The sequence below is a fragment of the Bos indicus x Bos taurus genome, chromosome 25, assembly GCF_003369695.1.
Source record: "Bos indicus x Bos taurus breed Angus x Brahman F1 hybrid chromosome 25, Bos_hybrid_MaternalHap_v2.0, whole genome shotgun sequence".
In the NCBI taxonomy this organism is placed as follows: domain Eukaryota; kingdom Metazoa; phylum Chordata; class Mammalia; order Artiodactyla; family Bovidae; genus Bos; species Bos indicus x Bos taurus.
In genome coordinates, this window is record NC_040100.1 from 5,549,489 (window position 1) to 5,569,006 (window position 19,518).

General features: G+C 55.0%; 2 protein-coding genes across 12 annotated transcripts; one reads left to right on the plus strand and one right to left on the minus strand.

Annotated features, from left to right (window-relative positions):
- Positions 1 to 12: 12 nt before the first annotated feature.
- Positions 13 to 8,244, plus strand: BUD31 (BUD31 homolog). Of its 7 annotated transcripts, none has more exons than XM_027526448.1 (7): positions 13 to 250; positions 396 to 503; positions 1,565 to 1,686; positions 2,072 to 2,193; positions 6,094 to 6,216; positions 6,436 to 6,602; positions 8,005 to 8,244. In XM_027526448.1, exons 4-7 carry the CDS (start codon positions 2,100 to 2,102, stop codon positions 8,053 to 8,055), a joined length of 435 nt encoding a protein of 144 aa, XP_027382249.1. In that variant the 5' UTR covers positions 13 to 250; positions 396 to 503; positions 1,565 to 1,686; positions 2,072 to 2,099; the 3' UTR covers positions 8,056 to 8,244. The 7 variants fall into 7 exon arrangements, with proteins under 7 accessions (XP_027382249.1, XP_027382256.1, XP_027382248.1 ...); XM_027526453.1 differs by lacking the exons at positions 13 to 250; positions 396 to 503 and adding exons at positions 283 to 369; positions 930 to 1,029; XM_027526450.1 differs by lacking the exon at positions 13 to 250 and adding an exon at positions 930 to 1,029 and having other exon boundaries at positions 381 to 503.
- On the minus strand, positions 7,645 to 19,401 carry PTCD1 (pentatricopeptide repeat domain 1). 5 transcript variants are annotated; one of them, XM_027526439.1, is made up of 9 exons: positions 19,303 to 19,401; positions 17,780 to 18,259; positions 16,244 to 16,384; positions 14,819 to 15,037; positions 13,934 to 14,035; positions 12,503 to 13,210; positions 11,270 to 11,386; positions 10,461 to 10,643; positions 7,645 to 8,839 (listed from the first exon to the last, which is right to left on the minus strand). In XM_027526439.1, the coding sequence occupies exons 2-9, from the start codon at positions 18,236 to 18,238 to the stop codon at positions 8,657 to 8,659; spliced, it is 2,112 nt and encodes a 703-aa protein (XP_027382240.1). In that variant the 5' UTR covers positions 18,239 to 18,259; positions 19,303 to 19,401; the 3' UTR covers positions 7,645 to 8,656. The 5 variants fall into 5 exon arrangements, with proteins under 5 accessions (XP_027382240.1, XP_027382239.1, XP_027382238.1 ...); XM_027526438.1 differs by having other exon boundaries at positions 19,288 to 19,388; XM_027526437.1 differs by having other exon boundaries at positions 19,231 to 19,385.
- Between the last annotated feature and the right edge of the window lie 117 nt (positions 19,402 to 19,518).

A 19,518-nucleotide genomic window follows, 5' to 3' on the forward strand; every position in this document is an offset into this window, starting at 1 on the left:
CCCCCCCGCCCCGCCACCCGGGCCCTTCTCAGCGCGCCGCGCCGCCGCGAGAACCGCGGCCCTCAGGGAGGCCGGGCGGGCCCACGCACCGCCTGAGCCCAGGCTCGCCGCGCGCTGCTGGGCAACAGAGCCCCTCCCAACCCCCGCCGCGGGAGGCGCGGGAGCCTGCCAACCCACCCCGCCGGGCAGTGCGGACGAAAGGAGACAGCGGCGCTGGAATTCTACACAGGCAGGGCTGCGGACACCTAAGGTAACGCAATCGCCGCGCTCCATGGGGCGGGGCTCCGCGAGGACCTCATCCTGAAGAGATACTTGGGGAAGCTGAGGCGGTGGATACACAAGGGACGTTGTATCGCGACGGAGGGCCTAGTGAGTGTTTCCCTTCTCTTCTCTAGGACCTTGGTAACGGCTGGGGGCCAGGGATCGGACGTCTGCGTTGGCCCAGAAGGCGATCTGAACAGCCCAACTGGGACAGGTTCGGGCCTCTGGACCCGAAGGTCGAAGTGAGTTCCCGAGACTAGGCGGCGTCTTGCTGGGTCCGCGGAGGGCATGGGAAATTTGGGGGTTCCCTTGCTTCTAGGCTTCCCCGCCCTTACTTTTCGCGCATTTCCCTCCTCGCCTAGAACGTTTGTTGTCTAAATATTGCTTTTCCTTGTAATCCCGGTTCAGATGCCGTAGTCTCCCTGAGCCTTTTTACAACCCGGGTTGTAGCGTCTTCACTCAGCTTCTTCCGAACGCCTTTCTGCTCGCCGCCCCTCCCGAGCGCTACCACTTTTCTAACACCGCCCCACATCTCGTTCTTCCTGACCAGGTTGCTTCTTAGCTCTTACCTCCCATGGGAGGCCTCCACTGACTCCCAAGCTGGGCCAGGCCCTCCACTCCCCGTGGGTCTTAGCAGAGTGGTCATTCCCTTGTCTTTGTCCACCCAGCCCGTGCTCCTTGGGACAGGGACCAGATTCCATTCGTCTCTAGCTTCAGAGCAGGGGAGACAAGTGTAGAGACCTCAGATTTGGGAGTCAGGAGCCCCTGGTGAGTCAAACTCTGCCGGTTCCCAGCTCTGTGCAACCCTGAGTTTGATCTTCTGTAAGGTTGTTGCTGAGAATTCACGATGGGGCGAAGAGGGCGGGGCTTCGTAAACATATCAGGAGGGAGGAACTGAATGAGCGTGGGAGAGGAGTCTGCTCTGCTTAAAGCTAATTAACATGAGTTCTCTTTTAGTGTATTTAAAAAAATATTTTGAAAATATTTATTTGACTGCACCGGGTCTTTGTTGAGGCATGTAAACTCTTAATTGCGGCATGTGGGAACTAGTTCCCTGACCAGGGATGGGACCCAGGCCCCCTGCATTGGGAGCTCAGAGTCTTAGCAACTGGACTACCAGGGAAGTCCCACCCTGAGTTCTCTTTGCTAGCTATGAAATGCCTTGCGGTTTGAAAAATGACTTGCTATGTAGATCTGGGCTGGTCTTTTCTTTGGGCTTTACATGACTTCCTTTATATAGTATGTTTGTTGGGTTTAAAAGAGACCTTGGCAATCCAGTTAATACACTGTCCTCACCTTATAGACAAGATTGAGGACCATAAAGGGAATGTGACCTCTCCAAAGTCGTAGCTGGACAAGAATCCGAGCCTGTAACTGAAGAGACCTGAGATCTTTCTATTATACTCTTGGGAAGCAGACCCTAAGGTACTTTGGTTTCACTCTTTTTCCTTTTTTTTTTTCTCTTTTTCCTTTTTAAACACTCATCTTTGCTCTCCCAGTCAGTCTCCCTCACACTGTGTTATAATTCCCTTTCCACTTTGCATTTCCTTGCTAGAATATCACCTTCTCAGGGACAGTGTGTCTCTTATTCTTTGTATGATAATAGCAAAACCCTACTAAGCAAACATTAAATACCAGGCACATTACATATAATCAAGACCTCACATGGCCCCATAAGTAGATTCTCTCCGTTACACAGATGAGGAAACAGACTTACGGATATTAACGTGCACCAGAGTTGTGGCTTGTGAAGTCCTCTGGGGATCCTGAGGCTCAGAAACCAATTCATTTTAATTTTTTTTCCCCACAGATTTTTGCAGACTATCTTCTGGGAAAAAATGCCTAAAGTCAAAAGAAGCCGGAAAGCTCCCCCAGATGGGTGGGAGTTGATTGAGCCAACACTGGATGAATTAGATCAAAAAATGAGAGAAGGTGAGTTGGAGAGTTTCTGTCTGGGTGGGCTGTGTCCCAGAGATAAATGGGAAGAGACAAGCTGCACCAGCAAGGCTGCCTGACACTGACATGTTTTCTTGGCTTTTTAACTGATAGGAATACCATAAATGCCAGAAAGTAAGATAATACAAATGAGAAGGTCCTCAAAAAAGTTTTTGAGTATGTAAGACCTTTAGGGAGTATAAATCAAATAGTCTACTTAGAATTATTTACAGTCAGTCAGTTCAATCCCTCAGTCATGTCTGACTCTTTTTGATCCCATGAATTGCAGCACACCAGGCCCCCCTGTCCATCACCAACTCCCAGAGTTCACTCAAACTCACGTCCATCGAGTCAGTGATGCCATCCAGCCATCTCATCCTCTGTCGTCCCCTTCTCCTCCTGCCCCCAATCCCTCCCAGCATCAGAGTCTTTTCCAGTGAGTCAACTCTTCACATGAGGTGGCCAAAGTACTGGAGTTTCAGCTTTAGCATCAGTCCTTCCAAAGAACACCCAGGGCTGATCTCCTTCAGAATGGATTGGTTGGATCTCCTTGCAGTCCAAGGGACTCTCAAGAGTCTTCTCCAACACCACAGTTCAAAAGCATCAATTCTTTGGCGCTCAGCCTTCTTCACAGTCCAACTCTCACATCCATACATGACCACAGGAAAAACCATAGCCTTGACTAGACGAACCTTTGTTGGCAAAGTAATGTCTCTGCTTTTGAATATGCTATCTAGGTTGGTCATAACTTTTCTTCCAAGGAGTAAGCGTCTTTTAATTTCATGGCTGCAGTCACCATCTGCAGTGATTTTGGAGCCCAGAAAAATAAAGTCTGACACTGTTTCCCCATCTATTTCCCATGAAGTGATGGGACCAGATGCCATGATCGTAGTTTTCTGAATCAACAGTTGAGCTTTAAGCCAACTTTTTCACTCTCCTCTTTCACTTTCATCAAAAAGTATATTTAAAATCATACGAAATGTATTTACTTGGAAAATCCTGTTTTCACTCCAAATTTTCTGAAATGTTTTTATTTGGATTTTTCTTGTGGGTTTGTTTTCATCATCGCTTTATTTTTGCATCATCTACCAGTTGTCCAGAATGCACAGTCTTCACCTCCCCCTAAGTGTTAAGTGATCTTGCACTTGGTGTATCAGTGTAGTGTGCAGTTTTGGGAAATTTAACCTGAAGCCACAAGCGTTGTTGGCCCTGTTGTTGTTCAGTCCCTAAGTCGTGTCCTACTCTTTGTGACCCCATGGACTGCAGCACACTGGGCTTCACTATCTCCTGGAGTTTGCTCAAATTCATGTCTGTTGAGTTGGTGATGCCATCCAACTGTCTCATCCTCCGCCATCCTCTTCTGTTGGCCCTGTCACAGTGTTAACTACTTACTGAATTGCTTTTTAAAGCAATCTTTTTTTCTTAAAGGTTTTTGGTAATTAACCCTTGTTATTCTGAAGTTATCCCTTCAGCAATAATTAGTAAGTGGATGTTAACTTTGCTTCCTTTTTTTGAAGTTGAGTATATCAGGTAACTTCTATTAACTACCCAGAACTTGCAATAATCAAGGTCATTTGGGGCTGATTTTTTCCTCCAAACAGATCTTTATTCAACATAAAGGAATTTAAAGAGATTGCTGTGATAGAAGAGGTAATTTGTGAGTCCTTGGAAATAAACCTTTTTTTTTTTTTAATTTTTAAATTTTATTTTATTTTTAAACTTTACAATAGTGTATTAGTTTTGCCAAATATCGAAATGAATCCTCCACAGGTATACCTGTGTTCTCCATCCTGAACCCTCCTCCCTCCTCCCTCCCCATACCCTCCCTCTAGGTCGTCCCAGTGCACAAGCCCCAAGCATCCAGTATCGTGCATCGAACCTGGACTGGCGACTCGTTTCATACATGATATTATACGTTTCAATGCCATTCTCCCAAATCTCCCCACCCTCTCCCTCTCCCACAGAGTCCATAAGACTGATCTATACATCAGTGTCTCTTTTGCTGTCTCGTACACAGGGTTATTGTTACCGTCTTTCTAAAGAAAATAAACCTCTTTTTAAGGGATGACTTCTTGAAGGGAGAGCATTTAGATAGATAAGATGTTCTTTACTGTCAAAAGTGTTCTTTTTCTTTAACCATCTAGTTCTTCTTGGCTTTCCCATTTTTAATATGCAGGTTTTAAGCCCCAGTTTCCTGTTGCTTTCACTTCCACTATAAAGAAAAAGAGTGGCTGGCAGGTGGTGGCAGAGCTGATGCAGTGTTGGGGACAGCAGCAAGCTCTGGGGTGGGCAGAAGCTGCTGCCCACCCAGGCCCTTTCTGTCACGTCAGATGCAGCCTCAGCTTTTCCAGATTTGCTGCTTTTTTTTCCCCCCAAGATGAGCAAGAAATCAGGTTTTCTATGTGAACTCTTCCAATTTAACATTCAAACCTAAAAAAAAGCATCTGTGGGGGAACCAAAGCCTGCCTCCAGGCCGGCAGGGCTGCCAGCCTCCAGTTTGTTGCCTTCAACTCACGTTTGCCTTTGGGATTTGCAGCCACGCTCTGGGCCGCCGAGGACCAGAGCTAGTGGCACCGCTGGCCTGTCCCTCTGACTGAGCTGTTCTGTAGAAGAGCTCACACTTGCTGACGCAGTTGGCACTGTTACCTTAGAAAGCAAAGTTGCTGTTTTCTCTTTTAGTTTGTCCCTGTATTTCCTAAGCTCAGCACAACTGCCCAGCTCTTTGTATATCTCCTAGCTTACTACTCAAGTTTTTGTACAGCCACTATTACCCTAGAAGTTCCTAGACAAACAGAGCCTGATTATAGGGACTGAGGAACAGAGAGGGGTGTGGGGGGGGGGGGTGTTTATGTGTGACTGAGAAGTATAGGCACTATTTCTGTGGACTGTAACCAGGACTTGTAAATAACTTTGCTTTTACAAGTACTTTGAACTAGTTGAAAGTCTAATAATGAACATGTATTTAGACTTTTTAAGAGTGGCACTTTAAAAGAATTGTTGCTCAGGTTCTGGAGTTAATAGGCCATTTGGGGCATTAACTAAGAGGCAGAAACCTGAGTCTACCCTGAGCCACGAGGGCCCTACCCCTGGCCTCTTCATACCTTCCCAGGGGCAGGACTCCACATTGCCCACTGCAGGCTGCCTTCCACTGTGTGTGTGGACCTGTCCAAAATGATATCCAAGAATGTTCACACGACCTTGTGAAAACAGGTCCAAAGAGAAATGCTGTGATTATAACCTTAAGAAATGATTCTAAGCACAGGAGCTTCTCTGGTGGCTTAGTGGTAAAGAATCTGCCTGCAATGCAGGAGATGTGGGTTCCACCCCTGGGTCAGGAAGATCCTCTTGGAGGAGGCCATGGCAACCCACTCCAGTATTCTTGCCTGGAGAATCCCATGGACAGAGGACCTTGGTGGGCTACAGTCTATGCGGTCTCAGAGTTTGACATGACTGAGCAATTAAACACCACCACCAAAGCGTGGGAAGGTTCCAATTCTAGGACAGCCAGGCCTGAGGTGCTCCGTGGTCCCCACCGCCACCTCCCTATCATCCCATCCGGCTACATGGCTTTCCACACTAGACTCACCACCCCCTTCCATGTTTCTTTCTTCTCCGTGGCCGTTACCCTGCACCACCAGGGGCTGGTCTGCCTCCTCCTCCCCAGACCTTGGCTCTATGGTCTGTCTTGTTCACTGCTGTACACTGGGTACCCAGAGCATGCTCTCACCCACAGCAGACACGTGGTGTTGCCGAATCCTCGTACCTGCCTTTGGCTTAGATCACAGAATCCTGTTTGTTGAGCTGAGTTATAAATCCCCAGTGATATGACAATACTATATCCTGTGCAGACTAACCCTAGTCTCCAAAACAAAGCAAACACCCATGTTTTCTCCATAGCTGAGACAGAACCTCACGAAGGAAAGAGGAAAGTGGAATCTCTGTGGCCCATCTTCAGGATCCATCACCAGAAAACCCGCTACATCTTTGACCTCTTCTACAAGCGGAAAGCCATAAGCAGAGGTAACTGGCCGAATTTTCTCTTGGCCTTTCCAGCTTGAATGGCGTCCGATTTAAATAATTCTTGAAACCTCAGCAAGTATCATGATGTTTGCTGTTTCCAAAAAATGAAAAGGGGCCAGTGTTGACTCAACACTTTTTCTCAGGGTGGGCAGTGATGGGCTGCGGGCCGGAGAGCTTTGTTACACTGTGGTCTGATGGCCTTTCCCCGTCTTTTTGCAGAACTGTATGAGTACTGTATTAAAGAAGGCTATGCAGATAAAAACTTGATTGCAAAATGGAAAAAGCAGGGGTATGAGAACCTGTGCTGCCTGCGGTGCATTCAGACTCGGGACACCAATTTTGGGACAAACTGCATCTGCCGGGTCCCCAAAAGCAAGCTGGAAGTGGTAAGGCCACCGCCCCCCTCCTGTCTGACAACTGAGTGTGATGCTAGCATAAGCAGTTCAGCTGACCACAACAGGTTTTATGTTCTGTCCTGTGGCTGGGTGTTCTGCTGGCCCTCTCTGTGAGAGGGAGCCCCTCTGGTCAGGGATCCATGCCAGGCAAGTTACTGGTTCCTACCCTCACACAGGAAATGCGGGTGATGACCCCCACCCCAGCGTGGCTGGGAGGCTAAGCCAGGGGAGGGTGGGCCAGGCAGTAGGGGTTCATCCCTCTTTTTTCCCGGCCTCCTGTTGCTCCAGTGACACTTTAACTTGAGCCTCACTGCATTTTGCGCCAGAACTCTCGGAGCGGCTAGGGAACGGTGCTGGGGTGCAGTGGTGAGCTCCGTGCGCAGGCGCCCCTGAAGGGGAGTGGCAGCAGGCGCAGAGGAGGGTCACTGGGCCGTTAGCGGCCTGTGAGTACAGCCCCTCAGCTGCCCATGAGTGAGGTCAGGCCAGATGCCCTCTTTCTCACGGTCCCTTCAGGCTGCAGCACTGGTTAGCTTCTGTGGAGAGCCTCGGCTCTGGCCCACGGGCTTCAGCTCAGCAGGCAGGTCTGTCCCCGAGTCCTCTGGAAGCTCAGGATGGGCGTGCGGAGCAGCGGAGGGCAAGCACAGTCTGCCCTCCGAGGAGGCTCTGTGCAGGTCTGGGGGGGCGGGCGCAGGGCAGAGCTGCAGGAGCCCCACGGTCCACTGCCCAGAACAGGTTTAGTTGAGTTTCACCACTGGATCCTGTTTCCTTAGACCAGTCTTGCTTCTCCAGAAAAGAGGGAAACAGAGAATAAACCCCTTTTCTGTACTGGGCAGGCCCTTGGCCGGACACTAGAGCACACACCTGGGCCGGGGTACAACTGTCCTGCCGCCATACAGATTCAAGGACACCCTGTTCTCCCCACACCCCTATTAGAAAGTTCCCAGCCCAGAGGAGACCGTGAGGCCCCTGGCACTGAGCCCCGAGAGCAGCAGCACAGTTGCCTCCAGCTCATTGAAGGGTGTGTCATGCTTGCTTCACAGAATAACAGGAATCACTCAGAGATTTTTTTTTTCCTTTTTGGGGGCAAGTATGTACACGGAGTTTGTATAAGTTAAATCCTCATAGAAATTTAACTGTCAACAGCAGCTGTTCTCATCGTCACAAGGGAGCTGAATTTTCCCCATCCCACACCATCATGGAGGGTTTCTGAGGAGGGTCCAAGGGGAGTGGGTGTCCCATGGTCACGCCTCCCTCTGGGGGGCTCATGCATGTGGGCGCAGGGTCTCAGGTCCTCTGTCCGCAGGGTCCATGGGGAGTGGGTGTCCCATGGCCACACTTCCCTTGGGGGGCCCCCATATGTTGGCACAGGGTCGCAGGGGTCCTCTGTCCACAGGGCCGGATCATCGAGTGCACACACTGTGGCTGCCGGGGCTGCTCTGGCTGAGCATCAGGCCCCAACCTCCACCCACCCCGGACTCTGGGCTGCGCAGGACTCTGCCCGTCACGCCACCCTTCCTGGGAGCAGCTCTTCCTCAGAGTGGTCCCCAGGCCCGACTAGGAGCATGGTCTCTCTGTGGGAAGGTTTTGGTGTTCATCAGCTGTGATTTGTAGAAATAAAAAAAACTAAAGCTTTTGGGCTTTGCGTCCCTTCTTAGAGCCAGTGGTCTGGCACCCAGGGGACATCACCAGGCCCCGGAGACTAGTTGCCCTTAGGACTCGATCCCGACTCCTCATCTGTGTTATGTGACCTGGAGCAAACTCACCCTCCTCGTTGTCACCCTCAGATGGGGATGGCCTGAGATGACAGACCAAGGCGGCCCATGCTGCTCTGGCGCTTGCCATGACCTTGTTGGGCACCTGGGCCAGCAGTTGTCCTCAGGCTGATGCCTGAGCTGGAGCCCTGACCCTGGACTTGCCCTCGTGCTTGCAGCTGCCCCGGCACGCTCAGTGTCTTTCACGTGAAGGGGACTCGGGGTTCCCACAGAGCCCCATGAAGGCTGTGCACGTTGTTCCGGCTCTGCTGGGGGTCTCCTAGGACCTCCTCCTCACCTGCCCCCAGGGCCTTTGTCCATATCAGCCTCGGTGCTGGTGTCCTGGTCTCCTTTTGGTTTCGTCTGGAACTTCTGCCACGGGTGGGGGGTTTCCTCCGCTGGCATCCCTTTCAGCCACTGCTTGTAATAAGCCCGGAAGCCATCAATCTTCTCCAAGTAGGTGTTTTTCCCTTTGTACTGTAATTGGAAAAACATGGAGTTCAGAGGGGCCACAATGAGACTCACTGCCTGCTACCTACAGCAGACCCCAAACCGCGGCAGGTGGCTCAGGCCTCGGGGAAGCTGTTCTTGCTTCCAGTTAGTCAAAAGGAAAAGGGCAGAGAAGCTGATCAACACAGAGTAGAGACTTCCTTTAAGTCTGTGCTGCTGAGCCCCTCTAGCCAGCGATGGCACCCCAGCCCCCCAAAGCTAGACTCGCCGGGTGCCACTGCTCTGCCCCCACTGCTGAGCACCTCCTGCTTGGCGCAGGCACTGCCACCCTCCTGACTGTCACCTCTGCACTGCTGCAAGGGTCTCAGGAAAGGTGGGACAAAGAAAAGGAAACAAGACGTGCCAGGTAGATACCAAGAGAAAGTTGACACAGGAGCACATAGATAAAAAGACAAAGATGCATGAAATAAACACTGCTACCACATGATGATAAACGAGTTGATTCAAAAGGTTGAGCAATTGTGAGCTGTATCTGATAGAGCCTGAAAGTTCCTGCAGCAAAAATTTGACAACAGACACAAGCTCCACATCATGAGTGAATACAATAAGGTTTAGGCCGGTGGTAATTGGTGACTCTTGGTTGAACCTGAGAAGACCCCTAGTGGGTCTTCCACGGAGGACTCTGCAATATGGAAGGACTAGAAGACACGTGCAATATGGAACCAACAAAAGCCTAGTCTATGGAGTATGTAAAGCACTCTAAGCAATCAATAAAACAAACCATCGGACGGTCAAAGATGCCCAGCCCCGCCCTCTGCCTGGTACACTCTCCATGGCCGTCGCACTAATTCTTACTAAGCCTTCTTTTCAGTGGCACTCAGTGTCCTTCCTGCACAGCCGTCCCTGACCCCAGCCCCATGGCTTGGTGTGTCCTGGCTGACTTGCTCCCTACCCATCAGGCCACAGAGCCTGACGAGGTAGACCTCAAAACCAGAACCCCAGAGCCTGACACCTTCGGAACAGCAAGGAGACAAGTGGCCGCTACAGAACATTCTGTCACCACCCTCCTGCCATCCCCATTCATTCAACAACAGTCTGTGCCAGGCACCCGACGACGGGCAGGGACCCGGGACCCCAGTGAGCAAGACAGACAGTCCCGTCCTCTAGGGGTGTTCACACTCTCCTTAGTGAGGGTCACACATGAGTCCGTGTGAGTCCGTGTGAGTACGGGCCGTGAAACAGGATGAAGAGGAGCTGTGACGTAAGGAGGGGGCCAGCGGGGCCCTGCTGAGGAAGAGCCACCTCAGCTGGGACCAACGGGATGAGAAGGAAGCAGGAACGTGAAAAGCAGGGGAGCCTGCTGGGAAGACCAACCCTGAGGCATGGAAGAGGCCCGTGTTATCTAGAAGTGACCACAGGCCAGGGGTTGACAGGGTACCAAGGGGAGAGCGGCCTGACGGAAGATAAGTCACGAGGACAAGGAGTGGCCAGCTATGGTCTGAGGAGTGTAGGATCCTCCCCAAGGGAAGCCGTGGACAGTTTAAAGCAAGAGGATGCCAACCCCAGGAGGTCAGCATGAGGGTCGGGTGGACGTGAGGGTGACGCTGGCCAGGGAGATGATGGGCACGTCAGAGCCAGGTGCACTCACCCGGTCAAAGCTGGGTGGGTACTGGGCCGCGAACTCCAGCTGGCGGATGACCACTTCATTCACGGGGACTCTGTTCCGCCTCATGTCCTTCAGGATGTCAATGAGATAGGCGTAGTCCAGCTTCTTGACAGCCGCGTTGATGAGGGTGCTGTAGATGTGGGTGTTGGGGCTCATCTGGGACTCCTGCAACATTCAGCGAGAGGATGGCGGTGGTTGGGAGAGTGCGGCCCTGTGGGGCGTCATACTTGGGGAGCCACCCTGCTGCCCAGGCCTGCTCTGCAGACCAGCCCCCAGGGGAGAGAAGGGCAGGCAGGACCTCGCAGCAGCAACAGGCTGTACTCCCCACTCCACACGCTCCATCCCAAGCAGCTGGAGGCCCTGCCCTCTCAGCCCTGAAGAACTTGGAGACAGAGCAGAGGGTTGTTCTGAGATCAACACACTCAGGCAGTAAACCATGGGCAGGAGATGCCTCCTGGGGGTTCACTGCACACCTGTCCCCCGAAAATTCTGGCCCTCCCTGCTTCCATCACGGCCTCCATGCCCCTAGAGGGTTGGCTCCCCTCAATCTCACCCCACGGCCACACTTCAGTGAGAACACCCCTGGCTCAGTGTTCGTGTCTGCGGCCCCTCACCAGGGTCTTCTTTCTCCCAAACTGGACTAATGACCCTTCTCACTGGAAGCTCGAGACCCCACTCTCCCTACCCTGCTCCCCCGTGGCTTACCCTGAGGACAGAGGCCTGGGGGGTTCAGGAGGCCCCCACACCCCCAACCCTCGCTCCCGGGGCCTGCGTGGGCGGGGCCCACTCACCCTCATGTCCGAGAGCAGCCGCAGGCCATCATCTGGCCTGCGACACCCAATGGCCAGGCTGCAAAACGTCTGCAGGTTGGGGACGATGCCCCTCTTTGCCAGGACGGGCAGCAGGGCCTGTGGGGACAGAGGCAGCGTCACTGTGAACTGTAACCCACCAGCCCAGTAAGAGCCTTCTCTGGTGAAGCCCGCGGCTGGATGCTGGAGATGCCAGGGCACGGCTCTTCTCCAAGGCCTCGCGGCTCCCCCTGCTGACCACCCTGGGCGCCGGCCTCGGCCCAGCACTCAAGGCTGGGGGTCCTGCCCAGCACCTCACTGCTCGGCTCCCCGGATTCAGCTGCTCTGCGAGGACACCCTGCCTGCCAGCCTGCCGGTCCCCAACAGGCCATCTCTCCTCCGGATCCTCCATGTTCCTGCCCCTCCTGCTCCTTGACCAGCCACCATCCACACTGCGCTCAGGACTTGGACGTGGCTCGAGCACCAGGGGCCTCGGGATGGTGGTCCTGTGGTCCAGGGCTGGAGACAAAGCCGACAACAGTGTGTGCAGTGCAGGGAGGGAGCCCCAGGCAGGAGGAGAGGAAGAGGATGCCTGCTCAGGCCGGCGGGGTCAGGGCGGGTCCGGGGAGGGGCTCGAGAAAGCTGTGATGGGCACAGAGGGCCTGAAGGCAGAGGCTGCTCTGTCATCTTTGATGCTCGTAAGAGCCCAGGTCAGAGCTTCTGGCAAAAAGGGCAGCACACAGAAACACGTATGAACAGACAAAATACCGTGAGGACCCTGGTGTCCCCATGTGTGAAATGGGTAAAGCCACGGGCGGCAGAGCTTCCTGGTGTGGTCAGTAAAGACACAGATGATGCAAAACTCTCAGGACAGCATCAAGCAAAGTGAGTGTGACAATGGATGATGTCATTGAGGCTGGCGGGGGGAGGATGCAGGGGCTGAAGGGTGGGGACACTCAGGAACCACCAGCCTCTCAGGCCACACGTCCCCGAATGCTGCGTCAGTGCGAGGACTTGTTTGGGGTCTGCCCCCATCACTGGGGGCCCCCCTGGGAGGGCTGGCGGTATGGCTGGTCCACCACTCGATTCCCAGTTGTCACCCAAGCCCAGGCCTGGAACAGGGGCTCTGGGCACTCTGCCCACCTCGGGTGAGAATGACTGACACGCCTGCAGGGGAGAGTCCAGGGAAGAAGGAGAGGAAGGAGCCCTTTGCCTCCTTATCCCCGAGCCCCTCACCTTTGCCCCCTCCAGGTCGCCCAGCTTGCTCTTCTTCTTCATCAGTGTGTTGAAGAAGGTCAGGTCAGGCTCCACCCCGTGCGCATCCAAGACGCTCAGCAGCGAGGACTCTGCGGGGCTCCCTGGCTCCACCACCTCCGCCAGCAGCGTGAGGGTTTTGATGTCAGGGCGAAGCCCATGCTCCGCCATCTTGCCGAGGAAGCCCTCCAGGCCCCCCATCAAGGCCAGTCTGTCGGCAGGGGTGCTCACGGTCCCAAAGGAGACCACAGCCAAGGGGGCCGCCCCCGGGGTCAGGAGGTTGGCCTCCAGCCCCCAGGGAGGCGGCTCCGGGGCCACAGAGGTGAGAGCCACCGGGTGGTCAGGCTCTGCCTTGGTCTCCATCCCAGACTGGGCCTGCTTGGGGGCTCTGGCCTCCTCAGGCTCCTGAGGCCCCTCAAGTGCCTGAGAAGGTTCCAGAAACAGCTGCCTCTCCAGGGCCTCCACGTGCAGCTTGGCTGACAGGCTGCAGTCTGCCCCGACCTGGGCTCTCCTCCTGGTCCGCCGCCCCCTGGCCGGGGGCTGGAGCAGGGCTGTCTCCTCCCTGGGCCTCAGGAGCACCGCTGAGGCCACCACTGGGTCCCCCAGCCCGCAGTCCCGAGCTGCCGCCAACAGCAAGTTGTAGCCATGCCGGCTCGGCTGGAGCCCCAGACTCAGCATCTGCCTCCATACCTGCCGAGGAGAGGCAGACCTCAGCCCCCAGCCCCTTCTCCGACGAGCCTTCAGCAGAGCAGGCATCGGGGCAGCAACCAGTGGGCAAATGGGGCATGGGAAAGACTCCAGGCTCTGGGCAAATGAGGACCCAGGAAACTGAGAGCCCCAGGACCCTACACAGGCACCCTCCTCCCCTCCTTCATATGTGTTAGTCGCTCAGTCATGTCTCACTCTTTGGAACCCCATGGGCTGTAGCCCGCCAGGTTCCTCTGATTCTCCAGGCAAGAATACTGGAGTGAATAGTCATTCCCTCCTCTAGGGGATCTTCCCAGCCCAGGGATCACACCCGTGTCTCTTGTGTCTCCTGCAGTGGCAGGTAGATCACTAGCCCACTTCGCTTCCCCAAACTGTGTCCCACTTCTACCCCTCTGCTTCTCCCAGCCCTTCTCCCTACTCCCCGGGGAGGAACGGCCAGAGAGGCCAGGTTCTGGAGGAGTCCAGGCCAACTTAAGGGTTGGCTTCAGTTGCACTTTCTGAGTGCCTGCTGTGCGCCCATCTGTAAAACTCCAGGAACAGTGTGCTCTGGGAAGGCCAAAAGATCACAAATATAAAAACACCCAGCACAGGGCAGGAGTGGGTGCTCAAGAAGTGCACCCAGCATCATCATTCGCCCCCAGCACAGGCACGGGGTGGCGGGGCGAGCAGCGCAGCAGGGACAGGAAGCAGAGCCGGGGGACGGACCTGCAGGGCATATCGGAAGCCAGTCTTCTTGTCTTGGATGCAGCCCATGAGCAGGTAACTGAAGGTCTCCTCTGTGACCACGTGCCCTTTCTGGATGATTTCCTGGGGGAAGGAACGAAGCGGGCCTGCTGAGACTCTGCAGGTGAATCGAGGCCCAGACTCAGGCCCACTGGGTCTGGCTCAGGACCAACAGACACCCCACGGCAGGGCCAGGGCTGCATATCCTCAGCAGTGGGGCCCGAATCCGGCATGGGCCAGCTCAGCACCAGCCTCGGAGCAGAGCTCCCCGGGGCCTGCACTCCCACTTTCCCAGGCCTGTCTTCCGGGCTCTGCTCCTATCACTCCTGTGCAGCCCCTCCTCGAAGATCTGCCCAGTAGCCACTCAACCCGTGCACATGAGGCTTTGGAACTGACCAGAGCTGGCTTCATGTCCCGGCTTCACCGCTAGCCTGCTGTACAAATGTGGGAAGCATTAAGCACCCATCTCAGTTTCCTAATCGGTTAAACGCCCATCTCAGTTCCCTCATCGGTGAAGCAGGGGCCACAGGACTTGCCTCGTAAGATCTTTGGAACGATGCCCCGGCGGGCACCGATTCCTCTTCAGCGCTATGCATCTCACCAGCGAGTGCCCTCAGCAGGACACAGCACACGGCAGCACACACGACCCCCCCCCCCCCCCCCCCGCCGCCCTCACAGGGCGGGGGCCTTCCTGTCCCACCCAGGACTCTGACCACAGGGACTCCTCGGTGAGTCCCAGAGGCCGACAGGGGGCCTGTCTCATCAGCATCTGAACCTTCCCACACGAGGAACACAGAGGGCAAAGCCTTAGCCCGGCCTTGCAGGACTCACTCTGAGTGGGGAGCAGCAAGGAAGGGATGGCCCCACCTTAAACACATCCAGGCACATCCTGAGGTCCGCGCACAGGGCGGCCATCTTCAGCAGGGCATGGTACGTTTTCAAGTTGAGTTGGAAGTTTCTGGCCTGAAGCTGCTGCCGTAGCTTCAGGGCGCTCTGCAGTGCGGAGTCCTTCCAGGGGGACTCGGCGCACACGTTGAACAGGGCTGTGTAGGTGGCGTCTGAGGGCTCCAGGTCCCGCTTCTTCATCTGAGGAGACAGGGAGAAACTTGGAGGTGGCTCTGGGGTCAGCTGGATGCATGGGACATGGGGATAGGAGGCTAGAGAGGACTCTGCTAAGAGGCAGAGCAGACTGACACACAGAGCTGGGCTCTCCAAACCCGACTCAACCTGAGGGGCCCTGAGAGCTGGCCTTGCTCCCCAGAGGCACCAAACAAGAAAGCATCCTCCCCAAGGCACTCAGCAGCCCACCCTGGGCCTGAAGTGCTCTTACGGCAGGCCGCTGTAACTGTTCCTGCCCTCTGGCCGCCCAGGTTGCCCTAACTGTTAAGATCTGATCTGGGAAAGGGCAGGAGGGGTAATCAAACCCCAGCTCCAATGTTTAGTAACTGAGGGGTTGTGGGCAATCAGCTTGTCATTGGAAAAACGGGGGTGATACGGTCACACTGGAAGGCCGTTACCAAGGAGACCGTCTTGGGAGAGTGGCCCCTGGAGCGGCAGCCGGGAGCACAGCCCTGCAGCACATCTCAGGCCTCCCCAGCCCTCCTCCTGCCCGGCTGACACTGCTTCGCAAGCCCTCCCGGTGATGAAGCTTGAGAAGCTCCTGGTAAAGCCAAGTGCTCTCTATTTCCCAGAGAAGGGCCACCTGACCAAGGGCAGCAAGCAGCTGCCGCAGAGCGCACAGAGCCCTGCTCTCAGGCCGTGGCTGGGCTCAACTCCAAATCAGCACTCGAGACAGGTAACCTTAGACACAGCACTTCATCTCTCCAGGCCTCAGCGTCTTCACTGGAGAAACAAAGACAGTGATCCCAGCTTCGAGGATGGGGGTACGCTCTGTATGTGTTCACATATTCCACAGATGCATACTAAGGACTTAATACAGGCCAGGTACTGGCCACTGGGGTTACCAGGACAGGCAAGGCCTGTCTTCACTGAGCTTACTCTCTGGAGGGGAGACACACGACAGGCAAATAGGTAATCAACAACAATGATAAAGATGTGAAGGACACTCAGTGAAGAGCAGCTGGAAAGGGCACCTTCGTGATGGATAAAACACTCTGGCCTAGGTAATGTCACCTGTGCTAAGACCACAAAACTGAGGCTGGAGAGGCGAAACTGGCCACCCAGGGTAATGCACTAGCAGGGAACACATTCAGGACCGGCATCCAACTCTTCTGGGGCCCAAAGCCCGTGTTCTAGGCTGCCTGGCCTGCCGCCCCCCTGCCCCATGCTCACGTCGTTGTAGAGCCTGAAGGCCTTCTTCAGGTAGCCGGCCCGCCCGCAGCCCCCGATCAGCACTGTGTAGTTGCACTCGAGGGGCTGGAGGCGCTCCTCCTTCAGCATCTGCCTCTCAAACAGGTCCAGGGCCTCGGCCAGCTGGGGAAGGGGTTGGGGAAGGGAGGACACAGGGAAGGGGGCTCAGCAGAGGGAGGGAGACCGAGGCTAAGGGACCCTCCCTGAGTTCAAGCCCAGGCCAGCCCAGGAGCCAAACACGCACCCTGGGCCTCTGCCACCAGCCTCCCAGTCCCTGTGCTCCACTGCAAGGGGACTGCGTGGTGGCCAGGAAGGAAAGCCCACCAGACTCCCACCACCTATGAGTGCTCTTGGCCCCATGACTGTGGGGGAACTCTCTGAGCACAAGGGCAATGCCCAGATAAATGAAGATCTGAAGGAGGTGAGGGAAGGAGCCAGGTGGCTCACTGAGGGAACAGCTGGCGCAAAGGCCCTGAAGCAGGAGTGTGCTTGGGAGCTAGGGGGGTGGCTGCGGGGGAGAGAGTAAAGGAGGGGAGGTGCAGGCAGACAGGGAGGGGAGGGTCGAGCGGGAGAAGAGGCAGTTTTTGCAGGCTTCATATGCTATCATGAGAACTCTGGCTTCTCTTTATTTCTCAACTTTTCATTACGGAAAATCTCAAATACACACAAAAGTAGAAAGCTGTAATTACAACGACTATTAATGTTTGGCCAATCTTGATTCATCAATATCCTGCGCTCCTCCTTCCAACTCAATTTTTTTTAAAGCAAATTCCAGACATTGTATCACTTCATTCACAAAAGCTTCAACATATACCGCCAAGAGATTTTTAAGCCTAAATGGAATGTCATTATCAACACCTAAGAAAATGAACACCACCACTGTCACTGAATACGTGGGGAGTGCTAGAGGAAGGAGAAAGCCCACCTGCTCTCTGCTCACGGTTCCGTGTCTAAGGCCACATCGGGGTAAGAGGTGGAGAGAGCCTCGGGGAGACTAGTGACAAGTGTCATAACAGCTGATGGGGGGTGGGGGGTGGGGAGGAGAAGGCTAGGCCTGGGCATTCAGGGGGAGGGTTGTGAGAAGTTAGGATGGGAGACACTTTGAAGGCAGAGTTGGTGGGAGAAAGAAGACTAGGGGTAAAGGGATTTGGCCTAGATGGATGGAAAAACCAGGTTACCAATTAGGGAGATGAAGAAAGTGTAGAGAAATTGAGGTTGGGAACAAGAATTCCAGGCCACTAAGGGTAAGTGTAACGGAGATGGTGAGGAGGCAGCTGGACACAAAGATGGGGAGCCCGTGGGATGGCTGGGTTGGTAACAGGAAGATGAGAATGGCATCGAGGAGGGGGCACGGGAAGCCAGGGGGCTAGAGGGTCGCCTGAGGCAGCACTGGGGGGAATGAAGACAAAGAGGGGAGAGAAGCCCTGAGCACCCACCAGGACAGCAGGATAGCCCCTCACAAAAGACTGGCACCGCGGAAGCAGGAGTTGGGAGCAGCAGAGTCCAGAGGTTCCCTACCTTTCCTTCCCTGATCAGGCGTTTGCACTGAAAGAAGTACCAGTAAGGGGTGTTTCTGGGGCCCCGCCATGGTTTTGGTTCCAGCTCCCCTTCCTCATCTTCTTCAGTATTCTGTTCCTTGAGCCGCAGGTTATACAGCTGGGCCGTCGATTTGTGGAACATTCTCCGAGAGGAGTATTTGTCGGAGAGAGTCCCAAAGCTCTCTTCCTCCCCTTCCTCCTGGGTGGCCGTGGGGCTGGGCTGGCCGGGGTCAGGGCTGAGGCTGCCTGTGTTCTTCTGGCTCTGCGAGCCGAGGGGCAGCTGAGAGAGAGAGCTGGAGAAGGCTGCTGGCGCGGGCGAAACCCACCCTGCGGCCCTACCTCCAGCCCACCTGGCTCTGAGAGGGTCAAGGTGGCGCACAATGGACAGTCCCACGGGGCAGGGGCTGGACAAGAGCCGGGCAAGCCTCAGGAAGTCCATTTCCGGCGTTCTCCTCGGGGCCTGGCATAGGTCAGCAAAATAATGAAAGTCAACTTCGTTGTCCCAAAAGGCAGAAAGACCGATAAGTGGTACAAGCACGAGTCCTGAGGTCAGAAAGCCTAGGTTCAGATCGCAGCTCCACCAAAGCATCCTCGCGTCCCTGAGCACTGGCTGCTCTGGCCTCAGTCTCCATGCTTGTAAACCAGAGTTACCCATAACATCACGCACACAGCACCATGGCAACGATCCAATCTCAAGATACCAGGGTGCAGGCCCAGGACGGTGAGCACCGAAAAAACTACCGATCTGGACCATTCTGCACCTGGTGAGGCTCCAACAGAAACACAGTGCGAGCCTGTATGTAATTTTAAATTTTCAAGTAGCCACATTAAATAATGGGTTTACACACATTAATCAAAAGACAGCGAATTGTAATTACTGATACTGAAATCGCTACCAGAATGCTTTTAAAATAAACTCATGCTATATTACTATAGAGTCTTCTTTTCCAAGTATTAAGTAACAAGGTTCTGTCGATCTGATGAAGCAGCGATGACTGTAAATGAGTTTGTAGCAGTTGTGGATACTGTTATCTCCATCATTTACACTCATCCCTATTTGCAATCAAGACTTCGTTTTGGGCACAGACAACGTCAGGTGAGGAAATACTTGCTAAGTTTCACTTATAAAGGTGTAATTTCTTCCTCCCCGAGTTCTTCCACCCGCCCGGGGTTAATAATCCCTGAATCGGAGACCCGCTGCCGCCGTCCTCCCCCGGGGTACCCACCCCTCCCCAGACCCTCCCGGGAAACCTCAGGCCGACCAGAGCCCTCTCTCCACCGGCCTACACCGGTCTCCTCAGCAGAGGCCTACACCTCCGACCCTTGCAGCGATCCTCGCAGCCCCTCTGGCCCGCCTTCGCTTGGCGCCCGGGCTCCTGAGAGGGTCAAACGAGAAACTCACTCCAGGAGTCCGGCCCAGTGAACACGCACCTCGGCCCCCGAGCCCGCGCCACGCCCGCCCCGCCTCGCGTCACGGCCAGTCCCGACCCCGCCACGCCGCACCGCGTCCCCAGCTCCGCGTCCCCAACGCGCTCTCCCAGGTGCGACCCGGCCGACTCGCGCACGCGCACTCCGCGTCGCGAACTCCCGGCGCAGTTTCGGGTCGCGTACTGAGGTCGGCGACGGGCCGGGGGACGTTGGCGGGGCGGGGTGCGTTCGGCGAGCGGCTAGTCGAGCCTAGCGGAGCGGCCCGCACTCTGCGCTCCATTGGCCGGGCCT

Bases quoted from the DNA above. Each gene is read 5' to 3' on its own strand.
- PTCD1 (XM_027526435.1), bottom strand. From the start codon at position 18,553: ATGGTCCAGATCGGTAGTTTTTTCGGTGCTCACCGTCCTGGGCCTGCA. The intron at 16,385-17,779 runs GTAGGGAACCTC...CCCCTTCCCCAG, and splicing joins GCCTGATCAGGGAAGGAAAG to CTGGCCGAGGCCCTGGACCT. The intron at 10,644-11,269 runs GTGAGTGGGCCC...TGAATGTTGCAG, and splicing joins GGCTGCTCTCGGACATGAGG to GAGTCCCAGATGAGCCCCAA.
- BUD31 (XM_027526448.1), top strand. From the start codon at position 2,100: ATGCCTAAAGTCAAAAGAAGCCGGAAAGCTCCCCCAGATGGGTGGGAG. The intron at 2,194-6,093 runs GTGAGTTGGAGA...TTTTCTCCATAG, and splicing joins AGATCAAAAAATGAGAGAAG to CTGAGACAGAACCTCACGAA. The intron at 6,217-6,435 runs GTAACTGGCCGA...GTCTTTTTGCAG, and splicing joins GCGGAAAGCCATAAGCAGAG to AACTGTATGAGTACTGTATT.